Below are 14,647 nucleotides of genomic sequence, written 5' to 3' on the forward strand. Positions count from 1 at the left end.
TTTGTTTATTTAAAGATGAAATTCGGATATAAATTTTCAAATTTATTAGGAACTGTTTATAGTAAAGGAAATATTTTATTTACACCAGATGGTAATTCAGTAATCAGTCCAGTTGGTAATAGATTAACAGTTTTCGATTTAGTTAATCATACCTCAGTTACATTACCAATTCAATCAAGATTTAATATTCGTAAAATTGCATTATCACCAAATGGCCAAATTTTAATTTCAGCTGATGAATGTAAGTACTTACAATAATTGATTAAAAATATGGCAACAGTATTCATTAACAATGTTTTTTATTTTTATTTTTATTTTTAGCTGGTCATACATTAATAATAAATCTTCAAAGACAGGTTGTTTTAGGTGAATATAAATTTTTTAAAACACCAAAAGTATTTTCATTTAGTCCAAATGGAGCGTAAGTATAAATATAGAGTTTAATAATATTATATAATATTTAATTTATATTAATTTTTTTAACATTAAAAAAATAGTATTATTGCGGTATCAGTTTTAGAAAGAGTATTTTTATTTAAAACTCCAGTTGTTCAAAAACAACCAAATCCATTAGTACGTTTATCAGTATTCCAACATAGATCACCAGTTGTTGCTATGAATTGGTCAAATGATTCATTAAAATTAATTGTAGGTTGTAAAAATGGTGCAATTTTAATTAGAGAAGGTAAATCAGATAAACCATCATTTTTTCAAGTTAAAGGATCAGGTATTATAAATTGTTTCTTTGGAAATGCAGAGGCAACTATTGTTAACGCAGTCACACCAACAGGTTTAGTTACATGGAATTACAAATCAAAGGAAGATTTAGAGCAAGAGGAACAAGAAAGAAAAGAACAAGAGCAACCAGAAGAAGAAGAGCAACAAGAGGAACAAATTAAAGTTACAACTGAAAATAAAAAATTATCAAATGGACGTTGGGTATTAGGTAGTTTTAAGAAATTTGAAAATTATGGTGTTAAATGTAAAGTTAAAACAGCAGTATTCCATGTAAAGAGTAAATTACTTTTGGTTGGTTTCTCTACAGGTCAATTTATTCTCTATGAAATGCCAGAATTCACAGAGCTCTACAAATTAAATGTATCAAGTCACAGTATCAATACTGCTGCCATCAATAATACTGGTGAGTGGTTAGCATTCGGTTGTTCTGATATGGGTCAATTATTAGTATGGGAATGGCGTTCAGAAACATATATTTTAAAACAACAAGGTCACAGTTACAATATGAATTGTGTTGCATACTCCCCAGATGGTCAAACTATTGCAACTGGTGGTGAAGATGGAAAAGTTAAAATTTGGAATACTACAAGCGGTTATTGTTTTATTACATTCTCTGATCATGAAGGTCCAGTTACATCAGTTAAATATTCACCAATTGCAAGTCAAAATGTTGTATTCTCAGCAGGTGTAGATGGTACCATTCGTGCATTCGATTTAATTAGATACAGAAATTTCAGAACATTTGTTAGTCCAAATAAAACTCAATTTTCAACTTTGGCTATTGATCCAAGTGGTGAGATTATTGCAGCAAGTTCAATCGATACTTTTGAAATCTATGTTTGGTCAGTACGTACTGGTCGTCTTACAGATATCCTTAGTGGTCATGAATCACCAGTTTGCGACCTTTCATTCGACCCAATTAATCCATATTTAGCTTCAGCATCATGGGATAAATCCGTCAAGGTATGGAACATTTTCGAAGATCGTGAAGTCCGTGAAAATATTCAACACACCTCTGATGTTTTAGCTTGTTCTTATAGTTCAGATGGTAAGAAGTTTGTTGCATCATGTCTTGATGGCACTATTCAAATTTATGAAACTTCAACTTGGTCACAAATTGGTTTGATCGATGGTAAGACAGATATTATGGGTGGTCGTGGTTATAAAGATGAACGTCTTGCAAAAACTTCAACTATGGGTAAAGCATTCACTAAAATTGCATTCACACCAAATGGTGAATGTCTTATTGCTGGTGGTGACAGTAAATATATTTGTATCTATCATGTCGATCAACAAGTTTTAGTCAAGAAATATTCAACTTCACAAAATTTGTCATTGGACGGTATTTCTTTAGATATTGATTGGCGTAAGGTTGGTGAATTTGGCCATATTGATACATTTGATAAAGATTTCGATTCAGACGATGACCTCTCTGAAAAAAATAAAGAATTTTTACCAGGTACTTCAAAAGGTGATCTTTCAGAAAGAACTACAAAAAAGAAACAAAGAACTACCTCCATTTCTATCTCTCCAACTGGTCGTGCTTGGGCTTGTTCCACCACCGAAGGTCTTTTAATTTATTCTTTAGACGATTTCTTATTCTTTGACCCAACCGATCTTTCAATTGATATTAATCCAGAAAATATTTTATTAGAATTAAAAAAGAAAAATTATTTAAAATCATTAGTTGTAAGTGTTTTAATATTCATACATACATTTAATATTTAAAAAAAAATTATTAACAAATTTTATAATTTTTATTTAGATGAGTATTAAATTAAACGAAAAAGAAATTATTGAACAAGTTTTCGAATCTATCCCATTTGAAGAGGTTCAATTGGTTTGTCAAGAATTCCCAATATATTATTTAAAGAACTTTATTCAATTCCTTAGCGCTTATTTCGAAAAGAATCAACATCTTGAATATCAAATGAAATGGGTTAAATTAATTTCAATTTATCATGGAAAATATATAAAATCAAATTCCTTATCAATGATTTCATCATTAAGAAATCTTCAAAAAACAATTACACAAACTTATAATGATTTATCTAAAGTGTAAGTATTTACATATATAATTATTTTTATAACTATTATTATTTTTTTCATTTTTTTTTAGTTTTAAAAATAATTATTTTCAAAAAAAAAAAATCAACCCACTCGTTAATTTTTTAGAAAATAGTTTTTATAAAACATTCTAAAAAAATCAAAATTAACCCACTCCATCATAATCATTATCATAATTCAATAATATCAATAATATGAATAATATAAAATAATATTAAATATCATAATCAAAATATCATAAATATTTTTAATTCGAAAAAAATTTTAATCTCATAAATATAAATTAATACTAATTTTTTTTTCAAAATTAAATTATTATAATTAGATGCGATGATAATATATTTTCTTTAGAATATTTTAAAACTATATTAATTAAAGAGCTTAAATCACAAGAGACAAAAGCAAAACAACAAGAACAAAAGAATCTCAAACAAGAAAAGGTTTCTAACGACTACTCTGATGATGAAGAAATTAAAGAAAAGAAAAATCAACCTGTTAAAAAAACAAAAAAAAACTAAATAAACTATTGATAATTTAATTTAATATTTTAAATTAAAAAAAAAAAAAAAAAAAAAAAATCATGTTAACATTTAACATTAATGGTATTATTATTATACAAATATATTCAAAAATTAAAAGAGCAAAAAAATAAAACTTTTTACAAATAATAAAAAAATCTCGATGTATTGGTGGTTTAATTAAAAATTTTTTTATGAAAAAAAAAAATTAAAAATTAAAAAATGATTTATAATATTAAACAGAGATTGCAACCAAATAGTTTCTATAATAATCTTTAAAACATGTTATTATTGGTAAGTTTTTTAATGCAGTAAAAAATTTAAAAGGTAAAAAAAAAAATAAAATCTTATATTTATAAATTTATTAATAATGATTATTATTGATATCTCGTTTGGTTTAAAATCATGACAAGAAATTTGCCACCTTGACAAAAATTAATAAAAAAAAAATAATAGAAACAAAACCCTATTGGACCTATAAATATATTAAATTAACACACACACAGACACAGACATCCATTATTCACACACACACAAAAAAAAAAAAAAAAATAAAAACAAAAAACACATCACTTTCTCTCAAAATTAAAAATAAATGCATCGTTCATATTCCATTCACCCCCAAGCCCACACACAAAAACACACATTAAATAAATAGTTTGATGATATAATTAACTCTTATTTTTGTGTTTATAAATAACCAATATACTTCGATATATTTCTCTTACACAGTTTATTAATAAATATCTCTTTGAGTTTTTTAAATCGAAGAAAAAAAAACTATTTCATCACACACAACACAAAATTCATTCACACACACAAACACATTTTACCCACACTCCACCTACATTTAATTTTAATTTATAAGATTTTGAATATTATTTGATTATAACCCCCTCATCAATACATCATAACATTAATAATTTTGTGTTTTAGTTTATCATTATTTTATTATTATATTTTAAAACTACCACACTTTTTTTCCATATTTTTTTGCATTTTATTATGACAAAAAAAAACAAAAGAAAATAAGATAGATATTACAATCAAAAAAAAATAAAACCTACATACACAAAAAGTTGAGATAAAAGAAATGTTATGATGGTAAAAAAAGATAAAAATAAATATTAAAATTTTTAAAAAAAAAAATCAACCCACTTTTTTTTTTATTTTTTTTTTTTAATTTAATCACAAAACGAGATCTAAAATAAAAAAAAAAGGTGTAATATTACTTTTTTTTTTTTTTTTTGTAATAAATTGAGATAAATTACAACTATTACCATTTTTTGTTATTTATTAAATTATTATTTTTTTTAATTATCTTTTTTTTTTTTTTTTATTTTTTTTTTTAAATTTAAAGTTCAAATTTTTTTTGAAATTATTAACAATATCATTATTTCAAAAAAAGCAAAAGAAATTTATATATTATTTGTTACTTATTGGTTTTATTTAATTATTTTATTTTTTTAAAATTTTTATTCATAAAAACATTTAGATTTAAAAATTTTTTTTTTTTTTATATACTTTTTTAAAAAAACCACATCACTCACACTTTTTTCAAAACACATATTCTAACACAAACAAGCACACACACACACACAACATACATTCAAAACAAAACAATATCATTAATAATTTTCAATCAATTTGATTTTTTAAAATAAAAAATTTCAAATAAAACTTAATCTAAATCTTGTTTTATTTTTTTTTATTTTAAAAAATATAATAACAATATTTTTATAAAAAAAAAACTTCCAACTTTGATTTTTTAATTAATAAATAAAACAAATAATCACCTACCCCCATCTCTAGTGTTAAATACTCGCTCACACAATCAATAGTTTATAATATATAAATTGATTAAATAAAATAAAATTTAAATTATTATTTAAATAATTTTCATTTTAAAAAAAAAAAATAAATAAAAAAAAAAAATAAATCATTTTTTTTTTTACAATTCAAACTTTACCAATAACCAAATTATTGAATCGAATAATCAATAATATTTAAATATATAAATAATTAATAGTTTTATACTTAATACATTCTATAAAATAATATAAAAGAAAATGAAAGTACCAATTTTAAGCAGATTAAGATCATTATCATCAATTGATAGAAATGTAGATGATAAGGAAAATGATGATATGAAGCATGGTGGTAGTCTAGATTATGCTTCTGCACCAAATTCACCAACAGCTCTCAATTTACAAAGTGGTTCAAATACTACATCAACCACACAAGCACCACCAACTCCATCAGGTAAAGATTCAGTTTCAAAGAAATCAAGCAAACAATATTTACAATCAACTTCATCATCAATGTCTTTAAAGGATGGTAAGAGTAGTAAATCAACACCTTCATCTAGTGTTAAAAATACTCCTCGTATGACTCCAAGACAAACTCCAAGACAAACTCCAAGACAAACCCCACGTATGATTCCAGAGGAAGGTGGTGAAGGTATTGAATCATTAACTCCAATTTCCGATGGTTCTGATGAAGTCGAAGAACATCATAAATCTGGTTTCTTCTCTAAATTTATATCAAATACTTTTTCTGGTTTCTCTATGGATGCTGCACCTGAAACTGTTGTTAGTTCAAGACCACCATCAAGAGTAACCAGTCCAAATATGCAATCCCAAGGAGGTTCTACTTCAAGATCCCAATCTAGAAGACAATCAAGAATAGAACTTTAATTTTAAATGTAGAAATTATAATATTTTATTTAATTTTTTTTATATAGTACTTATTTAAAAAATTAATCATTTATACAAATAATTATTCTTAAAAAAACTAATTATTAATCAAAAAAAAAAAAAAAAGAAAAAAAAAAAAAAATTAAAAAAAAAAAAAATAATATAAATTAATTTTAATATTAATTTATTTGTAAATTATCTAGAAATAAAAATAAATTCATTTTTCTTTTTTTTAAAACTTTGTACATAAATAAAATTTAATTTTGCACTTACCTAATTTGTAATTTTTTTTTATTTTTTTTTTTAATTTTTTTTATTTTTTAAAATTAAATTACAAATTTATTTTTTAAATTTTTATATTAAGATCAACACGATATGGATCAAACTGTATTAGTAACAGGTGGAAGTGGACACGTGTAAGGTTTAAATTTCTTTTTTAAACTATTTAAAAAATTTAAAATAGCTAATATATTTTTTTATTATTAGAGCATTATTTTGTATAATTAAATTATTAAAAGAGGGATATAGGGTTAGAACTACAGTAAGAAAATTATCACGTAAAGAGGATGTGTTAGCATCTATTAGAAATTCAGGATTGTCGGTGGGTGATGATGAAATTGAATTTGTAGAGGCTGATCTTTCATCTGATAATGGTTGGGGTGATGCTGTTAAAGGTTGTAAATATATTTTACATGTAGCATCACCATTCCCAGAAGTACAGCCAAAGAATGAAGACGAAGTTATTAAACCAGCGGTAGACGGTGCTCTTCGTGTATTAAAAGCAGCTCGTGATGATACGAATGTTAAACGTGTTGTATTAACTTCATCAAATGCTGCTATTGGTTATGGTAAAGCAAGTGAAAATTTAGGTCGACCCCTCACCGAAGATGATTGGACCATATTAGATGAAACTTGCTCTGCTTATGTTAAATCTAAAACATTAGCAGAAAAAGCAGCATGGAATTTCATGGGAAAGGAATGTGGTAATAGTAAATTAGAGCTTGTAGTAATAAACCCAACTGCTATTTTCGGCCCATTACTCAATTCGAATATATCAGCATCCGTGGTTATGATCAAAAATATTATTAAAGGTATGCCAACATATCCAACTTTTTCATTTGGTGTCGTTGATGTAAGAGATGTAGCAGATATTCATTATTTAGCAATGATCACTGAAGAGGCCAAAGGTAATAGATTCCTCATAGTTTCAAACGATAAATATACGACATTGGGACATCTTGCAAAATTTATTAAAGAAAATATGCCAGAAATCTCTCAAAATATCACACCACCACCTAATGATATAGATCAAATCAATTTTAAAAGTGGATCCAATGAGAGGGCTAAAAGAATGTTTGGGTGGAATCCAAGACCATCGACTGAATCAATAGCATCAACTGTTAAAAGTTTAGTTGATTTTAATATAGTTCAAAATAAATAAAAAAATAAAAATTAATAAAGGTATACTTTTTTAAATACAAACAATCACACTTTTATTTATTTATTTATTTTTTTTTTTTTTTTAATTTTTAATTTTTCCATCATGCTTCAGAATGATTTGGGATATTTTTAAAATTTTTTTTTTTTTTTTAAAATTTTTAAAAAAAAAAAAATAAATCATTCTGAAGCATTATGGAAAAATATCTCGAATCACTGGCAGTTCTATTAGTTTCTGAAATCATTAGATTTTTATTTAATGTTTCCTTTAAAATATAATTAAAAAAAATAAAAAAATAAAATAAAAAAAATCAAAAAAAAAAAAAATGCATAAATAAAATTTTTTTTTAAATAAAAAAATTAAAAAATTTTAAATAACAAACAGATAATTAATTATTATAACCACAACTATAACAATGACAACAGGTAGCAATAAAAGTAACTCTGAAACTGTATTAGTAACTGGTGGAAGTGGATATTTGTAAGATCATATTGGTTATAGTTTAATCTTATATATTATAATAGAACACTAATTTATTTGTTTTAAATTTTATTAAAACTATATAGAGCATTATTTTGTATTGTCAAATTGCTAAAAGAGGGATATAAAGTTAGAACTACAGTAAGAAAATTATCGCGTAAAGAAGATGTATTAACATCGATTAAATATTCAGGATTGTCAGTAAGTGATGATGAGATTGAATTTGTAGAAGCTGATCTTTTGTCTGATAATGGTTGGAGTGATGCTGTTAAAGGTTGTAAATATATTTTACATGTAGCATCACCATTCCCACCAGTACAACCAGAGAATGAGGAAGACCTTATTAGACCTGCAGTAGATGGAACTCTTCGTGTATTAAAAGCAGCTCGTGACGATACTAATGTTAAACGTGTAGTATTAACATCATCAACTGCAGCAGTAGCTTTCGGTAAACCCAACGAGAATTTGGGTAGACCATTCACCGAAGAAGATTGGACCTTCATTGACGAAACTTGTTCTGCTTATGGCAAATCTAAAACATTAGCAGAAAAAGCAGCATGGAACTTTATTGAAAAGGAATGTGACAATAAATTAGAATTGGTCACTATTAACCCAACCTATATATTTGGGCCATTACTCAACACCGATGTATCAACATCAATAGATATTATTTCAAGTATTATTAAAGGTGTACAATCATATGCACAAGTTTCAACAGGTGTCGTTGATGTAAGAGATGTAGCAGATATTCATTATTTAGCAATGATCACCGAAGAAGCCAAAGGTAATAGATTCATCTCTATCTCTAGCGATAGCAACGTTTCAAGAGAATATATAGCAAGACTTTTTATAGAAAAACTACCAGAATTATCAAAAACTATAACTCCACCAGGTAATCATCCAGATCAATATAAACACAGACAAATCTCAAATGAAAAAGCCAAAAGAATATTAGGTTGGAATCCAAGACCAACAAACGAGACATTATTATCAACCGCTAAAAGCTTAGCTGATTTTAATTTAATTTAATAAATATTTATTTTTTTAGTCCATCAATTTTTATTGATTTTTTATTTTTTATTTTTTATTAAATTCGTTGAACTGAAAAAAAAAAAAAATTTAAAAAAAAAAAAAAATTTATTATTTAATAATTTGTTGGTAATGGAACATATTGGTTTGGTATTAAAGTCTGGATATATAAATTTTATATTCTATAGAATGGGTATTAAGTAATAATTATATTATAAAATAAATCAATTGTAGGTATAAAAAGGATATTTTTTTAATTTATTATCAATTTTAATAACACTAATAATATTACAGATAACAGATAAAAAGAAACAAAGATGAGTGAAACTGTATTGGTTACTGGCGGTAGTGGCTATATGTAAGAATTAGGTTTAAATATTTAAAAAACACCATTTTATTTTGTTACTAATTTTTTTTATTATTATTATTAGTGCTTTATTTTGTATTGTTAAATTGCTTAGAGAAGGATATAGAGTTAGAACCACTGTAAGAAAATTATCTCGTAAAGATCAAGTATTAAAAGCAGTTAGAAACTCAGGATTGGCTGTAGGTGATGCTGAAATTGAATTTGTAGAAGCTGATCTTTCATCTGATAATGGTTGGAGTGATGCTGTTAAAGGTTGTAAATATATTTTACATGTTGCTTCCCCGGTTCCTCCATTTCCACCAAAACCAAATCAAGATGATGAGGAAGAAGTTATTAGACCAGCAGTAGATGGTACTATTCGTGTATTAAAAGCAGCTCGTGATGATACTAATGTTAAACGTGTAGTATTAACTTCATCAAATGCTGCTATTGGTTATGGTAAAGCAAGTGAAAATTTAGGTCGACCCCTCACCGAAGAAGATTGGACCATTATTGACGAAACTTGTTCTGCTTATGTAAAATCTAAAGTAATTGCCGAAAAATCTGCTTGGGATTTCATTGAAAAAGAAAGTAGTGGTAAATTAGAATTAGTTGTAGTTAATCCAACTGCTGTTTTTGGTCCATTATTAAGTACAGAGTTATCAGCATCAATAGATATTGTTAAAAATGTTATTAAAGGCATCCAAACATATCCACCCATTTCATTTGGTGTCGTTGATGTAAGAGATGTAGCAGATATTCATTATTTAGCAATGATCACCGAAGAAGCCAAAGGTAATAGATTCCTAACTATTTCAAGCGATAAATATACAACCATGTCCCACATTGCAAATATTATTAAAGAAAATATCCCAGAAATTTCTCATAACATCACACCACCACCAATTCATCCAGATCAAATTATCCTTACTAAAAGTGCATCCAACGAAAAGGCTAAAAAATTATTGGGATGGAATCCAAGGCCAGCAGCCGAATCAATATTGGATTCAGCCAAAAGCTTGGTTAGTTTTAATTTACTTTAAATTAAATTAAATTAAATTCAATAAAATAAAATTAAATTCTATATAAAACAAGTAACTTTTTTAATTTGTGGGGTGTGGGAACGTGCAGGGATTTTCTATTATTTACATATAAACTGTTTTCCCCCACCAAAAAAATTATTTTATTTTATTTTTTAAAATTTTATTAAATTATTTATTTACTTTTATTTGTATATATATTATTAATTTTTCATTTTAAATATATGTATATATATATGTATTTATATAGTAAAATAAAAACTAAAAAAATATAAAAAAATAAAAACATGTATTGTAGTAATTTAATTTTAATTGTTTTTTATTTTATTCACTATGCTTTTTGTAATGATAAAATTGTAGATCAAAATTTCATTGAAGATACCAACTATCAACAATCAAATACCATTTTATTTTTAGATAATGAAAATAAACTGTATTCAAATTATTATAATCAAAAAGCCAAATTATTAAATTCGTTTATTCCTTTAAAAGATTCAAATATTTTGGGTTCTTTTTCCAATGATACTGTAAGTAGTTTTCTTTACAATCAATATAAAAAATAAAAAATGTATTAAACTAATTTTTAATTTTTGAAAGGTATTTTTCATTGGAACAGAGCATTTAAATAACTCTTTTATTAATAATAATAAAAAGCAAAGTTTAAAAAATATTTTAATAGTAGATGATGCAAATTGGAGATTCCACCACTCTATGGCCCTTCATGATGGATCTATAGAGATCTATTCCATGTCATATAGAGAACTAAATAACAATAATTATTTATCAATATCTATACACACATTAAATCAAAAAACAAATTTCAGTGATGTAATTTATTTAAAACAGTATCCACAAATTACATATTCAAGTAATGTTGTTATAGATCCAAATCAGATTAAAAACTTTAAATTTTGCCATGATAAAGTTAATAATGTATATATCGCACTAGTCCAAAATAAAGATAATGATACCGTTGTAGTACAATTTAGAGAATATGTTTTGGAAATCTACACTATTGATACCAACGAAATTCAATTCAATTCTATTATATTTGGTAACTATAGAAAGTTTTTAATACTATATGGAGTAAATAATAATGGCAGCAGTCAAATTTTACAATCATATAATTTAATTTCAAACTCATCAAACACAGAAATGATATTAACAAACATCACCCACCAATATAATATTGTCAAAACCAATGATCCACAAATATTTTCATTTTATAAAGAATCAGAAAGCAACCTTAGCAATAATGTAATTGTATCATGCCATTTGGGTGAATCCGTAAACTGTCAAACTAAAGAAATTTTCCTCTATTCTGGAATTAAATCATTTTCCCAAGCCCACCCACCCATCAATAGTATTTATTTAACATATATTGCCCCATCGAACAAATGTGCAAACAAGGCTGTTTTGATTACCATAATAGTAGTACCAATAATATCAGCTATACTATTAAGTATTTTGGGTCTTATAATATATATCCGTTTCTTTAAAAAGAGTGCTACTATAAATCAAAGCTTAAACTACAATAATATCATAAATAATAATCAATATAAAAAAGATTATGAATTTGAAAAAGAAAATGAATTTGATAGAGAAGAAGGTGCAGGATATATTAAACAATAAATAAAATAAAAGTAACCAATTAAATAAATTATTTTTTCTTAATAAAATTTTTTTATTTTTTAATAAAAACCAAAAAAAAAAAAAAAAAAAAATAAATTGGACAGGTATTGTTTGTATTTAAATTTAACTTTTAAAAAGCTCAATCATTTAATTTTTTTTTCCTATATAAATTATAATTTTATAGATTAGATAAAAAAATATAAAAAAATAAAATTCAAGGAATAAAAAATTAAATTTTTTAAAAAAAAAATAATTTATTGGTGTTTTTGATGGAAGAACTATTTGACAGATGCAGACTTTTTAACCAAATAGAACTTTTTGATAAAATTCTATGGAACCAAAAATTAATATAAACATATTATTAAATAATATTTTGATGTCACAAAAAAAAAGTTTATTTTTTCAACAAATTAAATGTTGCATTTTTTTTTCTATAAATTAAAATTTAAAATCTAATAAAAATTTTATCTCTAATAAAGCATAACTATCTATTTAATTATTTATTATCTATTTATTTATTAAAAATATAATTGAAAAAAAAAATGGTAACAGTTAAAAATGAAACTGTATTGGTTACTGGTGGTAGTGGCTATGTGTAAGATTCCATATAAAAATTACAATATCTTTTCTTTTGCTAATTATTATTATTATTATTATTATTATAGAGCATTATTTTGTATTATTAAATTATTAAGAGAGGGATATAAAGTTAGAACCACTGTAAGAAAGCTATCGCGTAAAGATGAAATTATTAGATTAATTAGAAATTCAGGATTGGCTGTAGGAGATGATGAGATTGAATTTGTAGAGGCTGATCTTTTATCTGATAATGGTTGGGGTGATGCTGTTAAAGGTTGTAAATATATTTTACATGTTGCATCACCATTCCCAGCAGTACAACCAGAGAATGAAGACGAAGCTATTAGACCAGCAGTAGATGGAACTCTTCGTGTATTAAAAGCAGCTCGTGATGATACCAATGTTAAACGTGTAGTATTGACTTCGTCTTTTGCAGCAATAGGTTATGGTAAAGAATTAGATAGACCATTCAATGAAAATGATTGGACTATAATAGACGCAACAACAACTCCCTATATTAAATCCAAAACCTTGGCAGAGAAAGCAGCGTGGAACTTTATCGAAAAAGAATGTGGTGATAATAGTAAATTGGAATTGACTGTTATTAACCCGGTTGGAGTTTTTGGACCGGTACTTGGTAATGATTTGTCAACATCAATCGTATTTATTAAATCTATTATTGAAAATGCTTTCCCAGATGGATACCCCCAATTTGGCTTTGGTGTTGTTGATGTAAGAGATGTTGCCGATATTCATTATTTGGCAATGATTAAAAAAGAAGCTAAAGGTGAAAGATTCCTTGCCACAAACAATGGATTTATAAATTTGGACTACACTGCTAAAATCCTAAAAGAAAAAGTACCTGAATTATCCAACAAAATTATTATTCCATTGTCATCGAATATCTCTGATCCAATAGTATCTGTTGATGCAATAAATGATAAAGCTAAATCATTATTAGGTTGGACCCCAATTTCCACGGATAATGCTCTTATTTCCACCGCTAAAAGTTTAATTGACCTAAATTTGGTTTAATATTTATTTTTTAAACATTTATATTGCCTAAAAAAAATAATAAAATCTATAAATATTTAAAGAACTATTTGTATTACAAATTTTAAAATAGATAACATACAGTTTACAAATTTATTTAAATTTTATTTTTATTTTTTTTATTTTTTTTTTTTTTTGAATTCAAGATATTTGTAAAATTAATTATTGGTGTGAATATATTTAAAAAAAAAAATTGTGTTGTGATAAACCATTTATTTAACCCAAGCAAAAAAAAAAAATCGGTTAAAGTTGGGCAATTGTATACAATGAAAAAAAAAAAATCTAATGAAAAGTAATTATTTTATTTAAATTTTTTTAAAATTTTTTAAAAAAAAAAATTTTAAAAAAAAAAAAAAAAAAAAAAAAAAGCACACAAATGCAAAATTTTTTTTTAAAAATAATATATTATAATAAATAAATACACATTTTATTTTATTAATTTTTTATTTTAAATTAATAAAATAAAATTTTATTAATAATATTTGTTTTATATTAAATAAAATAAAATAATATAAAATAATATAAAGAAAGCCATATGTGTGTTTATGTATTTACATTATATTAAATCAAAATATTTAAATTTTGAAACAAGAAGGGTTTATATCTATTTTGTATATCATTATTTAGCCCATAGCAATTTATCAATAACAAGTTGTTTCTTTTAAAACAATTTCTTTTAAAATAAAGTAATAATAAATAATAATAATAAAAATAATAATCAAACAACATAAACCATAAAATATCACAAACAACACAGAAATTTAAAATTTTTGAAATTTATTTATTTTAAATTTATTTATTTTAAAATTTTTTTTTTTTTTTTTTTTTTCTTTCTCACCCCACTATTATTTTATTTTTTTTTCAAAATCATCTTTGGATTTTCAAAAACAATAACCACCAACGCCACATACACATATCCACACTTAAAATAATATAATTAATACATACAAAAGAAAATAATAAAATTAAATAAAATCAAACAAATAATTAAAATTATTTAAAAAGCAGATTCAAATATATATATTATATAC

The 14,647-nt window shown here is 24.5% G+C and overlaps 7 protein-coding genes across 7 annotated transcripts; all 7 read left to right on the plus strand.

Moving 5' to 3' along the window:
* Positions 1-15: 15 nt before the first annotated feature.
* DICPUDRAFT_159422 (uncharacterized protein) lies at positions 16-3,323 on the plus strand (the record flags this gene model as incomplete). The annotated part of the gene is made up of 5 exons (XM_003294378.1): positions 16-241; positions 322-421; positions 498-2,427; positions 2,504-2,796; positions 3,131-3,323. The coding sequence occupies 5 exons, from the start codon at positions 16-18 to the stop codon at positions 3,321-3,323; spliced, it is 2,742 nt and encodes a 913-aa protein (XP_003294426.1).
* A 1,970-nt stretch (positions 3,324-5,293) lies between these two features.
* Positions 5,294-6,278, plus strand: DICPUDRAFT_93220 (uncharacterized protein). The gene has a single exon (XM_003294379.1). It carries the CDS (start codon positions 5,393-5,395, stop codon positions 6,017-6,019), a length of 627 nt encoding a protein of 208 aa, XP_003294427.1. The 5' UTR covers positions 5,294-5,392; the 3' UTR covers positions 6,020-6,278.
* A 116-nt stretch (positions 6,279-6,394) lies between these two features.
* Positions 6,395-7,460, plus strand: DICPUDRAFT_84906 (uncharacterized protein; the record flags this gene model as incomplete). Its single annotated transcript, XM_003294380.1, has 2 exons — positions 6,395-6,435; positions 6,506-7,460. 2 exons carry the CDS (start codon positions 6,395-6,397, stop codon positions 7,458-7,460), a joined length of 996 nt encoding a protein of 331 aa, XP_003294428.1.
* A 412-nt stretch (positions 7,461-7,872) lies between these two features.
* Positions 7,873-8,966, plus strand: DICPUDRAFT_159425 (uncharacterized protein; the record flags this gene model as incomplete). The annotated part of the gene is made up of 2 exons (XM_003294381.1): positions 7,873-7,937; positions 8,024-8,966. The coding sequence occupies 2 exons, from the start codon at positions 7,873-7,875 to the stop codon at positions 8,964-8,966; spliced, it is 1,008 nt and encodes a 335-aa protein (XP_003294429.1).
* A 317-nt stretch (positions 8,967-9,283) lies between these two features.
* Positions 9,284-10,355, plus strand: DICPUDRAFT_159426 (uncharacterized protein; the record flags this gene model as incomplete). Its single annotated transcript, XM_003294382.1, has 2 exons — positions 9,284-9,324; positions 9,398-10,355. The coding sequence occupies 2 exons, from the start codon at positions 9,284-9,286 to the stop codon at positions 10,353-10,355; spliced, it is 999 nt and encodes a 332-aa protein (XP_003294430.1).
* A 284-nt stretch (positions 10,356-10,639) lies between these two features.
* DICPUDRAFT_159427 (uncharacterized protein) lies at positions 10,640-11,984 on the plus strand (the record flags this gene model as incomplete). The annotated part of the gene is made up of 2 exons (XM_003294383.1): positions 10,640-10,879; positions 10,950-11,984. 2 exons carry the CDS (start codon positions 10,640-10,642, stop codon positions 11,982-11,984), a joined length of 1,275 nt encoding a protein of 424 aa, XP_003294431.1.
* Positions 11,985-12,517: 533 nt separating this feature from the next.
* On the plus strand, positions 12,518-13,656 carry DICPUDRAFT_51509 (uncharacterized protein). Its single transcript, XM_003294384.1, has 2 exons — positions 12,518-12,579; positions 12,650-13,656. Exons 1-2 carry the CDS (start codon positions 12,527-12,529, stop codon positions 13,596-13,598), a joined length of 1,002 nt encoding a protein of 333 aa, XP_003294432.1. The 5' UTR covers positions 12,518-12,526; the 3' UTR covers positions 13,599-13,656.
* The last annotated feature ends 991 nt before the right edge of the window (positions 13,657-14,647 follow it).

This window comes from Dictyostelium purpureum (assembly GCF_000190715.1).
Source record: "Dictyostelium purpureum unplaced genomic scaffold DICPUscaffold_558, whole genome shotgun sequence".
NCBI classification, from domain to species: domain Eukaryota; phylum Evosea; class Eumycetozoa; order Dictyosteliales; family Dictyosteliaceae; genus Dictyostelium; species Dictyostelium purpureum.

Coding starts and splice junctions, on each gene's coding strand:
- DICPUDRAFT_51509 (XM_003294384.1), top strand. CDS start 12,527: ATGGTAACAGTTAAAAATGAAACTGTATTGGTTACTGGTGGTAGTGGC. Junction 12,580..12,649: donor ACTGGTGGTAGTGGCTATGT/GTAAGATTCCAT, acceptor TTATTATTATAG/AGCATTATTTTGTATTATTA.
- DICPUDRAFT_93220 (XM_003294379.1), top strand. CDS start 5,393: ATGAAAGTACCAATTTTAAGCAGATTAAGATCATTATCATCAATTGAT.